At 36.2% G+C, this 19,306-nt stretch overlaps 1 protein-coding gene across 2 annotated transcripts in view; it reads right to left on the reverse strand.

The window, feature by feature from the left end:
- Positions 1 to 19,306, reverse strand: part of CEP57 (centrosomal protein 57) — a 41,514-nt gene that overhangs the window by 10,326 nt on the left and 11,882 nt on the right. For both annotated transcript variants that reach the window (XM_055547735.1, XM_055547734.1), the window contains 5 exons: positions 14,791 to 14,947; positions 4,229 to 4,408; positions 3,749 to 3,870; positions 1,672 to 1,788; positions 966 to 1,043 (listed from right to left, as the gene is read on the reverse strand). In XM_055547735.1, the coding sequence (XP_055403710.1) occupies positions 966 to 1,043; positions 1,672 to 1,788; positions 3,749 to 3,870; positions 4,229 to 4,408; positions 14,791 to 14,911 (618 nt within the window). In that variant the 5' untranslated portion in view covers positions 14,912 to 14,947. The remainder of the gene's footprint in view (positions 1 to 965; positions 1,044 to 1,671; positions 1,789 to 3,748; positions 3,871 to 4,228; positions 4,409 to 14,790; positions 14,948 to 19,306) is intronic.

Here is a 19,306-nt window from a genome sequence, read left to right on the forward strand (position 1 = left end):
CTCTAGAAGCTTAGTAACTACATTAATTTAATACAGTAAAAATTCCATAAGCAACTACTAAGGATTTCAAAAAGGGCTGCTCTTTTCAACTTTTCCTTAAAAAAATATAATTATATACATATGTACGTGTGTGTGTTGTCTCGAACAGTGGGTTTCAAACCTGCCTATAAAACAAAACTGTCTGAGTTTTTGAGAAAAATTCCGATCATCACACTGCTTCACCTATCCCACCTGGTGACCACTGCATGGGATAAAAATCCAGGGCTAGGAATGAGCAGAGTTCATTTTCCTCATATGGTGGCTTTAGTGAATTAGTACAGGTCACCAACTATTGGGCAGCCCACTACCTTCACTGGGCTTCCCTGGTGGCTCAGAGGTTAAAGCATCTGCCTGCAATGCGAGAGACCTGGGTTCGATCCCTGGGTCAGGTAGATCCTCTGGAGAAGGAAGTGGCAGCCCACTCCAGTATTCTTGCCTGGAGAATCCCATGGACGGAGGAGCCTGGTGGGCTAGTCCATGGGGTCGCAAAGAGTCGGACATGACTGAGCGACTTCACTTTCACTACCTTCACTACTGACCTGGTGTCTGGAGGCCACCAAAAAAGAGAAGCTCTTACAAGACGGGATACTGAATAAGGCTTTCAAACATTTCCAATGGTGACTGATGTGAAGTTTTATATGACTGTAAAGTTGTATATGATTATGTGTACAGATTCTGATATTTTTTAGTCTATTGATTAAAAAAAAAGCTGGCTGAAAAGTCCACAACTGGAAAAACCCTAAAGAATTGCTCAGCTTTTATATCTGCCTATAAAAACGTTTAAATTTTTCACATGAAGCTAAGTCTGCAAATTTATATACTGGACCATTCTGAAATATAAATAAAAGCAGTCCACATCTACATCTATTTATACATAAAGAATAGCAGGAAATGTGAGGAGCCTACCTGCTTACATTTCAACTTACCTGGGCTGCCTTAGCTTGCATTCGTTTCCTTTCTTGTTCTTCCTGACGGAGTTTTGCTTCCAACTCTTGCATTTTTTTCTAGTGATAAAAATATTAAAAGTGGTAACAGTAAAAAGAGTTTCAATGTGTATTTGTAAAATTTTAATATAAGCAACATAGGAAAGTGTAAAATTTTAGCATGGTGAGTTCACCCTAGTAACATGGATTTTGCTCATAATTCTGTTAAGTCTTAAGGCAGAGTCCCTTGCCAGCGTCCACGACTCTGCCTTAAGACCTAACAGAATTCTGAGCGAAATCCATGGCCAAAGAACACAGCCTCCGTATAAAGGCCTGTAGGCTACATGGAAGTTGGATCTAGAACCTTACAGTCTCAGTGGTATTAAGTACTTCCCAAATGAATCAATTAAAAGTAAAATTAGTTCAGAGAAAAACTTAAAGTGATACAAGACTTAAGGATACTGAAAAACATTTCATCTGTCAATATTTTCAAAAAGAACTCCTTCCTTAGGTACACTACTATTGTAAAATGTGAACTTTCTCTCCAAATTTGTTTCTTCTTAAAAAAAAACAAAAAACAAAAAAACAAACTCCTATGTTTCTTTGCTATAAGATCACTGTTTTCCTATAAAATATCTAGGATTATAAAATGACCAATTTTACAAAAGAACCAATATTATGCACTGGTGAGGAAGAAATTTTCACTGACTTCTGCAAGGGCCTGCATTGTGGTAAGCTTGTTATACTCCTGTTCAAGAAGGTCCAATTTTTCAAGCTGGTTTTGAACATGCGTTTGATCATGTTGTCGTTCTCTTTCCAGGGAGACCTGGGAAACAGTATTAAACATAGCATGAAAATATAGCATGATAATCTGACAAAAAACTGAAAAAACTAATAGAGTATAATAGGCTACTTGTCTTTTCACAGAACTACTTAGATACTGCAGAGAAATTCTAGGAAAACAGTATTAAGATGAAACCAAAGAAATGTTAACAAATATAAGTGAAATCTTATCATACACTATCATAACATGTGGTTCTGTACACTGATACTCTTGACAGTATTCACGCGACACACAGGCTGCACGCAAATATTTGTTATTTGTCTGGTTTTCTTAAACAGTTTTAATTAAGGCAATAGTCATGGTTTTAGTATCTACCATTTACACTTCCTCTGAATTCTATGCAAAGCATCCATCATTTTTTCTTTTCTGAGGTTTATAGTTAAGGATTTGAAGACTGCCACCTATCAGATTTAATGACTGTCAGTCACAGGATAAACTAGAATAAGAAGTGGAAATATGCTAAATTGAAGTATACACATAAAAAGTCAAAACACTAAGCATTTGAACTTGTAAACAGTGTATCTTCATATACAAGTCAGCAATAGGCATCATACTAACAGAAATTTGAATATGACAAAGTAATACAAAACAATACATTTCTCAGGAATTTGTGTGAACTACCAATTTCCTCCTACCCACCTCAGTGGATAGTAACTGTCCTTAAAAGAATACGTTAAGTTAAAAATTGGCACAAATCACATTTTTTCAGTACTGGAACCATTCTTATTAAATGAATTATTCAAAGTCTACTGATGAAAACAGAGCTTAATTCAAAGACATATTTATGTATAATAGATGTATTAGTCAAGACATCTCACTACCGTTTTATAGGTGCTTTCTAACCTATGAACTGAAATATCCTAATAAAGAGAATTACTATATTGCTTACTGAACATGCTTGGCTATTTCCAATCATGTGGCAGATCACCTCCTTCCCCACTCCAACTATCACATAAAAATGTTAGACCCAACTAGAAACAAGAATATAAGGTCACAATAAACTCAATGGCACAGTAAAGAGAACTATAATATAATACACACTAAAGAACTGCTGAAACATTCTCTTAAATACTGTCATGCAATCAAGTATTTTAGGTCTAATATCTCCAACTATGACTAAAGGCTAACTGAGGTGGAAGGCATTCAATTTTTTTCACACTGCAGAGTGTCCAACAAAATATTCAATTTCTGTATAACAAAATTAAGATGCTAAAAAAGTATTCATGATGAATTCAAATTCTAGATTTACAATAGGAAAATGAGACATGTTTTAAAAAATATATTTAAGGCTGATGTTGAAGATGTTCTCTCACAAATGTATAAGTTACTTAAATAAAAATACCTCTGATATGACAGAACAAAATATTTTTGCTAAAGTAACAAATGTGAAGAGCTTTTCAGAGTATAAAGAACTTTGAAACATGCTTCCTGATTTGAGTCTTTTAAACAAAATGCCAAGAAGCAGAGAGGTACATAATATGCTTGTTTATGCTTTTTATAATGTACAAAGAAGTTAACATGACTTGAAAACACAAGTGACAGCATTTTTCCAATATAAGTAAACCTCTACCAAATACAACAACAACGAAGGAGAACAATCAAATCTTCAGACACTATAACTGATCCCAAGTAATTTCAGTCCTGGGCTATTATACTGTCCCAAAGCAGAAGCTATAGAGAATATGTCAGTGTGTATGAGGGTCATCCAAAAAGCAAACTCTTCTTTACAAGCTTTGCTGAAAGAAAAAAAACAAACCACTTTTCTCTCAAAGTTTCCACTAGCAGTTTTTCAAAATGACAGGTACTGTTACCTTTTAAGATAGACAGAGAACTGATGATTTGTAACAGCACCGTTAGTCCTCACTGAGTAAAAGGTCTTTATATCCACCTAATTTTCTCTATAGCTAACTTTTCTTGAGAATGACTCTATGAAGTAACAAACCTGTTTCTCTAATACAGATGTCCTCTCCATTTCTGCATGCTTTATCATGTTCCGCATGTATTCCAACTGTTTTTCTAAAAGATTACATTTATTTTCTGCAGCTAACAACTGAGATGTCAGTTCTAAAAAGAAAAACAGAAATTAGCTCACGCACAGGACAATTTAACAATCTGTTTAACATGAATCTACGGTATATATAATAAACATTTTCCAGTACCTCAGGAAGCATTTTCAGAGGACCTAAGTCATTCACTTTCTGTATGTTAGTCTAATCGGCCTTGCATTCAGATAATAATTTTAATGCAGGACATCAGCACTTGTTCCTCAAAATGCACTCAAATATAATGCAGTTTTGTAGTGCTAGAAGACACTAAGCACTAGAAAACACTAATGTGGAATTTCTTTTAGGGTAATTTTTTAAAGAGTAATTTCATAATACTTATTTTGATAGTGTTTTATTTCCCTCATAATTAAACAAACCTTGATTGTGCTTTGATTCCTCGTTCTTTGAATTCTCCCTTTCTTGTATCTGTTCATCCAATACTTTCTTATATTCAATTGTTTCTTTAGACAAGGTTTTCACACTTTCTTCTGCCTGAATCCTTTCAAGTTCTAAACGTCGAATTTTATCTTGAAGATTCTTCAGAGCAGAAAATATAGCTGTCAAATACAAATATGGATATTATAAGATACTATCCATGGAAAAGTTTACTGAAAAAGAATAAATTCATCTAAATAAAAAATAAAATTGATGGAGGATAATTGTTTTTAAAAAATCTATTTAAAGACATCTTGTGAATCTCTGAAATGCTGCCGTGATAAAAACATTTCAAGGATTTTATAAAATGGTAAAAATATTTAGCTAATCATACAAAAGCCACGAACTGTGCTAAGGCATATTATTAACTATCAATCTTTTGTTTTACTAATAGGATCACATGAAGAATCAGAGTAAAAACAGTTATGCACAAAAACTGGAGAAGGAAATGGCAAACCACTCCAGTATTCTTGCCTGGAAAATCCTGTGGATAGAGGAGCCTGGCGGGCTATAGTCCACGCGGTTGCAAAGAGTCAGATATGACTGAGCACACAAACAAGCACAAAAAGGACTATTTTTTTTTTGATCTCCAAAAATCCCTAAGCACTCTGCCCCTCAAAATGCTTCTAATTATAATACATATTCACTGTAGAAGGCAAATACAACAAAGAGAAGAACTACTACCAAGAGATAATGACTATCAATTTTGGTCATTACTTAAGAGATTATTTCCCTGTGATCAGTTAGGAGTTGAAAAACAAAGTTATTAGGTCAAAGAAGATTCATATTTAAAGGTTCCTGAATAGAGCAAAATACCTTGACAAAAAAAAAAAAAAAGGCTGTATCAATTTACACTTTTATCAGAAGTACCTGTCTTTGCCAATACAGACCATTATTAATTACAAGGTCACTGCCATTCTGATTAAGAAACCCAGGGTACTCCAGTTATTTTATTTTGCATTTCTATTAAAAATGTAAATATTGTGATATATGAATTTCATATAACTGTAAGTTCCGATGTATCATACAGCAGTGTTAACAATATTCAATTATTTTCATTCTTTTCTTGCTTGATAATTAAAGTATTAAAGATTATATGAATTTCCTTCCAACTACTACAATCCATAAGTTTAGTACCTCTCCATGTTAATCTATAGGTACATTTCTAGAACTCCATCTTTATACATACTTGTCTATGAACTTTCTATTCCACTAATGTCTATTTCTGTACCAGCTGCACACTTCCTATTTTTACCGCTCTACAATCTATTAGTTGATATGGTGAGGCCATCCTTTATCTGAGTGAAGCTTTCTATTAAAAGAAAAAGTGCACTTCTCACACATTATTCTTTAAGTGATATTCATAATATTAAAGTTTCCACTGAGGAACACTGCACAGCTCTATTCAGGTCTTCAAGTATTCTCTTAGCAGAGCACACAGAACAAGCCTAGGCTGATATACCACAGGGGACTTTGCTACCACAGCCTCCTTCCCAGGCCAGGGAGCTGGGCTATTCCAGTTCCTTTTCTCCAATTAGACTTCCAAAGGAAGTCACTTCATCTGGGCCTAAAGTTTTTATCTACAGTTGCTACCTGGATTTAAAATCCCAACTTCTCCCCTCAGTTCAGTCGCTCGGTCGTGTCCGACTCTTCGCGACCCCATGAATCGCAGCATGCCAGGCCTCCCTGTCCATCACCAACTCCCGGAGCTCACTCAGACTCATGTGCGTCGAGTCGGTGATGCCGTTCTCCCCTACTGTACCCTAATACCAAGACTCCTACTAATAATGTCTCTGAGGCTTTCAGCCTTAAATTCATTGTATTTCTGGCACCTAGGTATTTTTCTTGCTTTAAAGCTGGGTTTTGTTTACTTCTTTTGTTATACAAAACTGCTATTTGTCTATGACACTATTGTCTGACAGTAATACTGCCATCATCCTTTTTATTTGCTATGTTCCTTACTTGTCTCTGCCAACTTTTCACTTTTAATCTGTGTCATTCTGTTTGAGCGTAAATTGACTTTTGAGTTGTTTTTTCAAACACAGTCACACTTGTCATCATATGTGATAAAGGTCGCCCTACTTTTTCACTGTATTTTATGTTTTCTAATTTCGTTTCCTTGGCTTTTTCATTACTTTATTTTACTATAAGTATAGTGAACTGTTTGTTTGTGTTACTCACCTCTTTTCCTGGTAATTTCCTCTTACATCAACATGGCTGTAACTATAACTGATGTGTTTGTTTAGTATCCTCTCACAAACCTGGCCACTGCTGACTGACCTACAAGGGCACGCAAACAAAGCCCAGACAACGGCTCTCTTGGGATTTTTGGACTCTGGTTCAAAAAGGCGAAGTCAACTTAAAACTCAAGTATTAGTAGCCATGTTTCCCGATATGTGGAAAAACCGAGTCTATGGCTAGAGAGAGTGAAGTTAGCTGCTGCTGCTAAGTCGCTTCAGTCGTGTCCGACTCTGTGCAACCCCACAGACGGCAGCCCACCAGGCTCCCCCGTCCCTGGGATTCTCCAGGCAAGAACACTAGAGTGCGTTGCCATTTCCTTCTCCAATGCATGATAAAGTGGAAAGTGGAAGTGAAGTCGCTCAGTCGTGTCCGACTCTTTGCGATCCCATGGACTGCAGCCCACCAGGCTCCTCCGTCCATGGGATTTTCCAGGCAAGAGTTAGCTAGAAGAATTAAAAACAAAAAACAAAACAAACAAACAAACAGATGGAGAGAAACTATCGGCCATGTCTGAGTACCTGGTTTCCAATGTTCTTAAAGCCCATCTGTGTATTTGCCATTCTTTTCTTGGTTGTTCAGTCCTTCCTTGCATGTTTGTAAACCAAAAAGATTCCTCTTTGCCAAAGCTAATTTCATACTGGGAATTTCTTATAACTAAGTTTTTATTGGTTGCTTTTTCCATTCTAAGTTTTATTAAATAAATCTAGTACTGTGAAGACAAAAAATGACTTAATTCTACCAATGACCTATATTTAAAAATATATAAAAACCTAAGTTCATATGCACACACATCCCTGAAAACATTTTCAATGTCAAAAATGAAATTTTACACAAAAAGAGTTCATGTAAGAAATATGACAAACTTTTATTCCATCTATTTATTTTCCAGTTAAAAAACTGGGTTTTTTTGATCCAGATGATTAAATAACTTACATTATATCTTCACTTTAAGAGTTAAAAGAAAAACATTCTAGGTGACAAAATGATTGGTCTTGTTTTTCTTTTCTTGTAGAAAAGTATGTGAGTGAACTCTTGTACCACTGCATCATTTATGTTCAAATAACTATATTACCTAGAAAGACCCTTGAGTGAAAAATATTTTATGTAGAAAAGAATAATGAAAAATTCAGAGATTTTTAACTTCATATGTTTACTGGGAAGTGATACAGTGGAATTACATTTCTAGAACAAGAAGTAACACACATCTGAAATATTAAATACATTTTGGATAGTTGAGTATGAGAGAAAACTGGAAACCTTAGCATTAAAGACAGATATTGAGTTCTCCTTAAACTTTACTTCATCATCTCTGAAATGTGAACTCCATATTGGAAAGACAGAACCTATTATTCATAATTAAAACTCCAATGCTACATACTCTGTATGGTACATAGGTGGTACGCAGATAATGTTCAACAAACGTATCTAGGAAAGTCTCCATTCTCCATAATTAATTTAAAATAGAAACAAATGGCAGCAATCTCTTGAATTATTTTATCTAACAAGATTAAACCTATTACTAATTTATAATTCATTCCATTTGCCTAAGACAGTCAATGATTCCCTTCCTTTGCTGCATTTTCTCCTGTACTATTTGGTGAGCTTTAAAAAATCCTAATGCCCAGAACATAACCCATAAAAACAAGTAAACTAAAAATATCAAAGAACATTTGGAATGAAAGCTATGGATCCAAGAAGATCCTCAGGTGATTCTAACATGGAAAAGTTTGAAAACTAACATGGAAAAGTTTGAAATATCTAGGAGCACTAAAAAAAAAAATAAAGACTTTCTCCTCTTTACAATCCCAGTTTGTCACTCATTCATAACTTGGGGTGCATTAAGCCTAGCAGATCTCAGCATCACCTCATTAACAACAAAGTTGGGTCTATTTGTTATCTAGAATATTTCTATCACTAATGTATCAGCATGTTTGCTATAGATTAAGTAGGGTGAGGGGGAGACCCAAATCACTAGTACACACTTTTCAATTTCCCAAGTATTTTGCTGTCCTGGTATCTCTCTAGCCTTTTGGCTATTTCCACTTTTTAGTTCACCATTTAAACAGTGCTATTTTCCAGTACCCTTTTCCCTCTCTTCTCTCTCCAGAGAAATCCTTCCATACACATGGCATCATTCACTATTGTATACCTGTTCCTGTCTGAGTTCATCAGTGCAGAGTTCTCTTACACTACACTTTATTTTCCTTTGCTTACTAGTCACCTCCACTTAACTCACAGGCATCCCAAATTTGATACAGCCAAAATTATCTTTCTTGGAAAGATCCCAGTTTTCCTATAATCTATCTGTCTTAATCACACCATCCTTTATCTACAACAGAAATCTTGGATTCAAAGATTGCTCCTTCTTCATTGCCCACATCAAAAATATGGATAAATCTCCCAGTCTCCATTCCAACAGGCATTGCTTCAGTTTAATTTCTGATCAAAATTTCAGTCCAACATTTACAGAGCTCTCTGTAAGATAAAGGAGAAAGTTACAAGTCCTTGCTTTCAAGGAGCTACTATCTAGTTTCTGGAAAGAGAAGCTATTATCTACTCTTCCTACATCTGGTGAAAAACATTTACAGAAACAAACATTACTCTGCATGTACTCATTGTCTTTATTATGTTGGTTCTCAAAGCACAGCATATGGCCCTATGGTGGGGGGGTGCTTATTACCAGGTCTGTGAGATCACTATATTTGTGAGATCTGTGAGATCACTAGTGTTTCCATTATACTATTAATACTGAAATTTTAATATTTACTCTTTTCACTGTGTTGATATTTGTAAAGATGATGCAAAAGCAATGCTGGGTAAAATTGTTAATTTTAGCACAAATCAAGGTCCTGGCACTATAGTTTTGGCATTGTACTCTTCACCACTGCTCCCAGTAACAAAAAACAAAGTCGTGTGTTTATTGCCCTTGATAAAGCAGTAAAAATCAAATCTCAAGCCTTGAGTACACATCCACTTAATATTGCGTAAAATACCTAACACATCTGTAAAGTACATAACAAAGGCCAATTGTTGTGATGTACGAATGTTTGACCTGTGAACTGAACAAAAAACCATTTCCTTCAAGGAAACACCAATTTTATTCTGAAAGCATTTTTGTTAGACCAAGACTATTCAGATATAAGGAATTCAGTAGTCATTCTGAGAATCTAATGAGCTTGTCCTGAATTTCTGGAATGACCTGGGCCTTCAAAGATCTGACAATAATTGCTGTCAGTGGTAAAATTCAAGTGAAAATCCTAAAATATTAAAAGTTATGTTTTTAGAGTTATAGTTCCCCAATATCAAGATTTTCTTCTACTGAGATCAATGATATTAGCAAATTAATTTTTTGATATTGTATAATGAAACATCAGATTTGAAAGTGTGGATAAGTCAATACAATTAAAAAAATCATGCATGGCTAAAGAGCAACGCAACGTTCAAAACAAAACCAATGGATTTCAGTGGAAAAGCACTAAAATAAAAAAAGTTGACAGGCTTGAACATTTAACTTCTAGGAATCCACTTTTGGAATGTTCTCTAGGTTACTAACTGATAAGGTAGCTTTGTACAACTAGGGCACTGAGTCCTGCTGTACCAGTCTGCCCAGGCTGTATAAACAATGTGCTTTATAGGAAATATGATGATTGGCTGAGCAGGCACAAAGTGTTTGTGGAACCGACTCCAGATAAGAGCCCTTGTCTCAAAGCCTAGTTGTGCGGTTTACTGCTGGAGGAAGAAGTGTGTTTTGTGTGACCATGAGAAAAAACTTCAGGAGTCTGAATGTGGATTTCTCCAGATGCCAAACTGCTTCTGAATCTTAAATTTAATCTGCAACAATGTAGATGGTCCCGAGGTCCCAGAGTATGAAAACCTTTGTTTTCATAATCCACATTGCAACAAAATTTTAAGAAACTATTATTTGCCAAGTTGCGATGAAGTATTAAGGAGGAATAGCCACAAATTGTTAGCAAAGTATTAAAATTTTACTCCTTTTCCAACTGCATGCCTGTGGAAGGCCAGATTTTCTTTCCCACACACTTGAATCAAAATAATTTATCATCATAAGTGGAATGCAAAAGTAGATATGTGAGTTAAGCTGTCTTCTATTAAGCCAGAAATAAGAGATTTACAGTGTAAAATAAAACGTTACTCTTTGTAGTATGTTTTTTAAATTTGGGAAAACAGTCTTCATTGAAAAACTTATATACACAAGTAATGGGTTTCCTAGACCAAAAATAAAAAAATAAAAATCGGAGAACCAACACTTTAAAGGAGAACAATCAGATGCACAGTAAACTGTTATTAATATCTAACAGAATAGCTATAATTTGACTCCTTTATTGGTCCCAAAATCACTGAATTTGTAAAAGATACATCAAGATGTTTTTTCTCTCCGTTTTTATGGGGAATAACAACAAAAAGGTTTTTTGTTTTGGGACAACAAAAGACCTCAGATTAGCTGCCATCAGCCCCACCAGTTTATCTCAGCCTGCTGCACACATATTACCGTTTTACTGTCCACAGGTACTATGGTATGTGATTAAAGGTTAGAAGGCACTGGCCTAGAACTGCCTTACAGCTGCTTATCTAGCTTAAGCATCTAAGCCATTCGTCACATTACTATCATTTGAAACGTACTGAATAACATGAGCTATAAATTATAGTGAAAGTTTGTGGAATGATGTTGTCATAGTACATTTTTTGATGTCAGTAATAATTTCAAATTTGTTCATTTCTTTCTAAAGTTTAAAATTAATGTGAGAATTACAAGAACAGTTTAATTATCTCTTTCCATGGCATTAGTCAAATTATACTTTCAAAGTGATTTTCAGATAGCAAAGTGAAATGGTCATTTATTAATGAAAATGCTAAACCATAACTAAACTAAAAAAGGTTTAGTTTTCCCCCTCTCAAGTATTAGTGAGAAAAAAACATTTACTAAGTAGAAAAGAAAAAGTTTATCATAGTTGAGTATTCATTCAAAATAAGCCTTCATTCATTCAGTAAATATCTGAAGGTTCGTTCAGCAAACTGGGGAAAAAATGGGAAGAGAAAATGGTCGTGACACTGCCTATGTGAAAGTGACCAGCTTTGAGATGTTTCTTCATCAGTCATTTTCAATATACCCACCTTATACAGTTTTTCTGAGAGGTTTAAATGAAATATACTTGCTTTGTCTGAAATGTTATTGCATTTTATTCTTTTCATGTTTTAAAATTGTGTTTAATCATTTGTACCGTGGCAATTATATTTACTAATGATTTTCTAGATGAAAGAAGTGTTATATTTTATTCACATATGGGTTAAACAGGTGTTTGCAAATTAGTTTAGGCACCCTTTTGTTTCAACTGAGAAATGCACTGCAAATATCTTGAAAATTAATCTCACAGTAACACTATTTTATAAACTATGCACTGACTGTATAATGGAGTACGAGGAAGATAACAGTATCCAAGTATGGTTATGAATGTAAATTCGAGCCCATAATGGGGCCTTGAAACTGTTTGCTGAAATAAATTTAATCTGAGGTCTTTTAAGAATGTTAAAAATTTAAGTGTTTTTTAAGGATTTCTACCAAGAAACATCTTATAAAACACTGTATCTCAAAGATGATGATAAAGAAATTGCTAATTTAATGGTTGATAAAACAATTGATAAAGTGCTACTCATCAGAATACAGCAGTTAAAGACTGGCAATTTAGAAAAATAACAAAAGTTGTATAACTTTCAAATATCCAAAAAAGCAAAAATAAATAGCTGAAATCGACAGTGGAGCAAAAATCAATTAAATTTTAGTAATAATTTCTTAAAAAAAAAATAAGCACACACAAAAACATGCCGGAGTTCTAGCAGGAACACAAAGTCTAAGAATAAGATATCAAACTGACCATGATATTACATCTAATTCTGATCTTTACATTCATATTAAAAAGAAAGCAACCTTTTTTTTAAAGTTCAGAGAAAAGCAAATTACTAAAGAATAACAAAAATTAAATGGGGAAAATTTACTTAGTGAAGACTTAGCAAAGGTTTTATCTAGTGTGTTCACAATAAAGCTAAATTCTGCTTGTGAGTAATTAGTGGCTTTCAAGAATGAGAGAGTGAGGGCAGGGAAAAGGAGAGAAGAAGAAAGTAAACAAGAGAAAAAAGAATGTGGAAGGCAGTAAGTTTCTTTTATTCTTTCAGAATGTGGTGTTATGAACTATTTAGCAATGCCCCAGGATAATCAGTAAGATCCATTATAGTTTTACTGTTGTTTTCGGTATCAATCCAATGATACCAACTTTTAACACAGGATGATTAGAGACAGAAACCATCACCCCTCAAACAAAGTGTGGGGCTATGAGACATGAACAAAGGCCCAAGAGGGTTCAGAAGAGACATGTGAGGAGAGAGAGAGAGGTAGAGGGAGTTGGTAGAGAAGACTTCTCAGAAGAAACACATAATCTCGGTTTCAGAGAAAGAGTGTAATTCTACAACAGAAAATTTCACTAAAGGGTACAGCATGAGAAACGCTTGTCAACTTAATGTGGCTGGCTTGGTAGGCAGAAAGGACACCCAAGGAAGCCTGTGTCCTAATCCGAGAAGCCTTGAATACCTGTTATATGACAAAAAAGACTTTGGGAGATGTAATTAAAGCTATGGACTTTTCAGATAATGAAATTATTTCTCATGATTTGAGTGGGTTCAACGTAACTAAACACATGAACCCTTAAAAGTGGTCAAGAGATATCAGAGAGATCTGAAGTATGAGAGTGCCTTGACCCACCATTCCTACCAGGGACCTTAAGAAAAGCGCGAGAATGCAGACAGTTGCTAGGAACAAGGACTGGCCCTGATCGAAAGTCAGCAAGACAGTGAACCTCAGTTCTACAACAACAAGGAACTGAACTGGCCGAGAACATGAATGAGCTAGCAGAAGGTGCTGCCTAGACTCTCCAGTAACGAACACAGGCCAGTCAACACCATGATTTCAGCCTCGCAGGACCCTAAATAGAGAAACCTGCCGACCTCATTCAAGTTTCCGACCTACAGAAACTGTGAGACAATACATTTTGGTTATTTAAAGCTGCTAAATTTGTGGTAATTTGTTAAGGCAGCAGGAAAACTAATACAGATGGTAAGTTTCAGGAAAAAAATATATTTCAAAGTAGAGCAAAGGATGTGTGGGTAAGGAAGAATGAAAGGGCTGACAGGGATGAAACTGTAAAGCAGGTACAGTCCAGGTTATAAGAAATCTGCAAGTGTTATTTAAGGCATGGAGAGATGCTGAAACTTTTAAAGTGAGAGAGATGATGAATAACAGCAAGTGGCAGCGATGTTCTTCACTGGGTATGAGTAAAGGTTGTATTACAATTATCAGTGCAATAGATGATGAAAACCTGAACCAACCAATGAGAATGAAGAGACAGAACCAGTAAGTTTGGGGGGCATTTCAGAAGCAAAACACAAGGCTTGGTTCCTGAGTGGTGCTGAAAATGAAAAGAGCAGTCCTAGATAATTCATAGCTTAGTCCTGATGATTAGGTGGATGATAATGTTTACTCAGGGAACAAAAGAAAGACAAAATATTTTGAGGTTAAAACAGGAATGGGTAGGGCTTCCCCGGTGGCACAGCAGCTAAGACTCCATACCCCGAGTGTAGGGGCCTAGGTCTGATCCCTGGTCAGGGCTGCAGTACATGGGGTCGCAAAGAGTTGGACACAACTGAGCGACTAAACATGCATGCACACATGCGTACGCGCGCCCACACAAACAAGGAACTAGATCCCACACGCCTTAACACACACACACACACACACACACACACACACACACACACACACTCCAACAAGGAACTAGATCCCACATGCCCTAACAAAGAGTTTGTATGCCGCAATGATCCCACATGCTGCAACCAAGACCTATTGCAACTAAATAGATTAAAAAACACAAAACAGGAAGAGGGACATAATTTTAAAATAGATGGAAAACATAAATTAAGAGTTTTAAGCACTGAGTAAACACACAAAGGGCTTCCTTGGTGGCTCTGTGGTAAAGAATCTGCCCACCAATGCAGGAGACCTGGGTTTGATCCCTGAGTTGGGAAGCTCCCCTGGAGAAGGAAAGGCAAACCGCGCCAGTATTCTGGCCTGGGAAATCTCATGGACAGAGAAGCCTAGTGGGCCACAGTCCATGGGGTCGCAAGAGTTGGACACGACTGAGCAACTAAACAACAAAAAACACACAAAGGCAGCACCTATTTTGTTAGGCTCTATTACCTCTGCTGTTGCTTTCCGGGTAGGCAAATGTAGGCTTATTTGGGGAGCGTCGCAGATCACTGTTAAGGAAAGGCTTATCGGGTGGATATACTACATATGGAGATGAGGAATGGCGAACCATACTTCCATTAGACTTTGATGGTTCTGCTAAGATGTTCTGAAAAATAAAAATGTGAAATTACCTTTCAAAATTTTAAATCACATATATTATGTATATATACCTATGTTCCACTGATAGCGACAAAAGAAGAAATAAAAAGTCAATGATCATACACAACAGAATTTAATAATTACTTGAAAATAATAAAACTTTTAAAGTGCTTCACATGTCTAAATGTAGCCATATGCCAAATACTATAAAAAGGAAATAATGTTCACATAACTTGAATACAATTGCTCCATAGAAATACTTAAACGTGGTACTCACAATGAATTTACTACTTTCTTTTAAAAATACGTACTGTAAGATATCTATTCAGAAAAGTAAATAACTATCTTCTTACAGTTATCAGGAACTGCTACAAAGTGAGTAAATTAGTCTATTCCCAGTAAACTACATACTTCCTAAGTATCTATCAAATATCCAAAACTCTGGGGGTATACAGAAAGAAAATAAGGTACAGTCCCTATCTCAAAATTTTACATTCAGTTAGGGGTGAAAAAAGGAAGGAGCTACTAGAAAACATTAAGTCTTATCAAACACCTAAATATAAAACTTTATTTCCACATATACATCATTTTGTCATTTGTCATATTGTTTAATTTGGGATTATGTTTTACATGATGATTTTCAGTGCATGATAATATTTTGCTTGTTGTAAGTCAAGTGCTGGTAAAAAGACCCAGAGTGGGAAAAGCTCAAGTGGAAGATATGACTCCTAGCTGCTCAAAACTAAGACATCCATTTTTCTTATTCAAATAGCCACAGTAAACTAGGTTCTCAACTCTTACCTTTGGGAACTATGATTATAAAGTATATTTGTAATAACCTGAGTCCAGAAAAGTAAAAAGGAACAATGAATATTACAATACAGAACAATGCCTCCTGGGATAAACAGAGGCCATCAAAATAACCATATTTTACCTAATTCTTATTAAAAATGGTGGACTGTATTTCTACAATAAAAGCCGTGCAATTTTGCAGCTGATTTAAGAAAGCAAATAAAAAACACACACTATGGCTGTGAAAACTAAAAGCGAAGGAAAAGGGCTTGGAAAGGGTAGGAGATAAATCTCAAGAAGTTCTCAAATCAATGCTACTCTGCTGTGAAAAGTCTGTTCACATGCAACAAGGACTAACAGCTTGCATTTTTCAAACTTTTGGGCAAACTGACATCAAGTTTTGGAGGTGGCTGGAAAACAGGGTGTCTTTCAATTCTTTAAATATATAATACCGCCAAAGCTCTCGCAAAACACCATGAATATTCATATAACTTTAAGTACTATTCTTCACAGAGAGCCTTTTATCTCCATACCTATGAGAATCCTATCATTTAAGTACTATTCAAATAACAATGGTTAGGAAGCATTTTAATGAACATATAAACCATGAGCTTTATGGTTTTCAAAACATATGATTTTCAAAACAAATTTTATCAGTATTACCAAACATGATACAGATATTAACAAAAGGATTGTGTATAAATAATTTACCAAAAACCAAAACAAAAAGTAAAACACCCAAATCAAAAAACGAGAATCATCTTTGCTAAATTCATCACCTACTAGACCTTGTAAAGTGAACAGTTCAAAATTTGTATTTCTCGCTCCAATAAAAGTAATTCCAACCTCAAAAAAATGTTACATATATATCATCAAAATACTGCTTGGGTTGGGTCAATTGACAAAAATTATGAAAAGTCTTTTAATATAAAAAGGCAAGTTATAATGAATTTTTTTGGACTAGTAATTCTAAATATATTCCATTTTCTAAGTCTGTCACCTCATTTTGAACATCAGGGTTTAAGCAATGAAAGTCAGTGTTACTATGAATGCTTTGGACCACTGTCCTCATTTGCTGCCAGAAGTCTGAAGCAAAGAATCGGAAGTCACCCCAAAACAAAAGGAAGACAGAAAAAATAAAACAGCTTTATAAAAATTAATTATAAGAACTATTCTGAAATAAAATTAAACAAAGAAATAAGAAACTGATAACAATTACATATACAAAGTATCTATTAAAAATTGTAAAGGATAAAATGTGGTACTTCAGTCTTAGAAGTGAAATCCCATCACATGCTACATAATGATGAACCTTGAGGATTTATGCTTAGGGAAATAAACCTGCTACAAAAAGACAAATATTTTATGATTCCATTTACATGAGATATTTAAAGTAATTAAATTCATAGCAACAAAGTAGAAATGGTTATTAGTAAGACTGAGGAAGGTTGCAAAGGGGAGTTGTTTAATAGGTTACAGAGTTTCCATTTTGCAAGATGAAAAAGTTCTGAAGATCTGTTGCACAACAATGTGAATATATTTAATATTATTGAACTGTACTTTATAAATGATTAAGATGGTAAGGTTGGAGAAGGAAATGGCAACCCACTCTAGTATTCTTGCCTGGAGACTCCCATGGACAGAGGAGCCTGGTGGGTTACAGTCCATGGCGTCGCCGAGTCGGACAGGACTGAGCGACTAAATAACAAAGATGGTAAGGTAGTAGATAAACACCTAAGATTATAATACTTTGGCCACCTGATGCGAGGATCTGACTCATCAGCTCATTCCCTGATGCTGGGAAAGATTGAGGGCAGGAGGAGAAAGGGGTGACAGAGAAGGAGATGGTTGGATGGCATCACCGACTCAATGGACCTGAGTTTGAGCAAGCTCCAGGAGATAGTGAAGGACAGGGAAGCCTGGCGTGCTGCAGTCCGTGGGGTTGTAGAGCCAGACATGAGTTAGCAACTCAACAACAATCAGACTCGAGTCCTCACTAATCAGAGAAACACTTTTTCAAGCTCACCCATGACTTTCACAGTGCTGAACTCACTGATCTCCCAGAAGCACGTGATACAGCAGATCACCTCATCCCAACACTTTCTTCAGTGGAAGGAACACCACAATCTGGTTTTCCTTCTAACATACCAGTGTCTCCATCAGAATCTCTGGCTCTCTCTCACCTTCCCCTTTCTAACTTTAACGCTGGGCTTCTCTAAAGCTTAGTCTTTCCTCCTCGTTTCCATCTACATGGATACCTTTGATGATATCATCTACTCTCAGGGCTTTCAAAAAGCCTCTGTTTGCTGATAACTTCCAAGTATGGAATACACCCTTTTCCCTCTTGAAACTCCATACTCAAATCAACCTTCCTACGTGCTTCCTCCACTTGGATGTCAATATGAGTATCCCAAACAATGTGTCTATAACCAAGTTATTGAATCTACTTCTCAAACCAACTCCTCTCATAAGCATAGCACAATAACTGCTACCACCACCTACCTAGCTGATCTGGCCAAAACCCGTGGATGAGTCATTTCTCCTATATATTCCACATCCAATCTTTCAGTAAATCTTGTTGGGTCTCTGTCTACACAATATAGTCAGAAACTCTACAACTTCTCATCAATTCCACTACTAATTCTCCGTGATCTTTCTGTCTGGACTACCATAACAGCTCCCCTCCCCCCGAACCATTCTTGCCACAGTCCCCCCAACTCCATTTTCCAGATAGTAGTTGTTACCATTAAGAAAATAATTCAAGTAATGTCCTTAATCAAGCCCTCCCAACTGCATTCCGACACAAAATAAAATCCAAAATTTTTACCATGGCTCCACATTATCTGACACCAGGCTGACACTGACCTCATTCCTCACCAGTCTCTCTCTAAACTACCTACCCACCCTCCCTCCCGCCCCAGATTTTCCAGCCATACTGACCAACTTTTGGATTTCTACAATGCACAGTACACTCCATTTTCATCTGCTACATTTACTCTGCTCGGAAAGCTCCCTTCCACACACCACTCAGTTATCTATTTGAAAGTCTGTCAGTGAGGTAAGGGGAGATTGGTTCAAGATGGTGGAATAGATGGATATGAGTTCATCTCTTCCTGTGAAAGCACTGAACTGTAACTAGCTGTTGAACCATTGTGGACAGGAGGATGTGGGAACCCACCAAAAAGATACCAAAGGCAAGGGAGAAGCCACAAGATGGAAGGAGGGATGCAACCACGATAAAATCAAATCCCATACCCACCAGGTGGGCAACACACGAACTGGAGAACAATTACACCACAGAGGTTCTCCCACTGTTGTGAAGATTCCAAGCCCCACATCAGGCTTCCCAACTTGGGGATCTCACAAAGGGATCTGACAAAGATCAATCCCCAAGGAATCTGACTTTGAAAGCCAGTGGGATTTGACTGCAGAACATCCACAGGACTGGAGGAAACAGACTCCACTCTTGGAGGACACAAACAAAATCTTATGAACACCAGGGCTCAGGGAAAGGAGCAGAGATCCCACAGGAGACTGAACCAGACCTACCTGCTAGCATTGGAGGGTCTCCTGG

The sequence above is a fragment of the Bubalus kerabau genome, chromosome 15, assembly GCF_029407905.1.
Source record: "Bubalus kerabau isolate K-KA32 ecotype Philippines breed swamp buffalo chromosome 15, PCC_UOA_SB_1v2, whole genome shotgun sequence".
In the NCBI taxonomy this organism is placed as follows: Eukaryota; Metazoa; Chordata; class Mammalia; order Artiodactyla; family Bovidae; genus Bubalus; species Bubalus kerabau.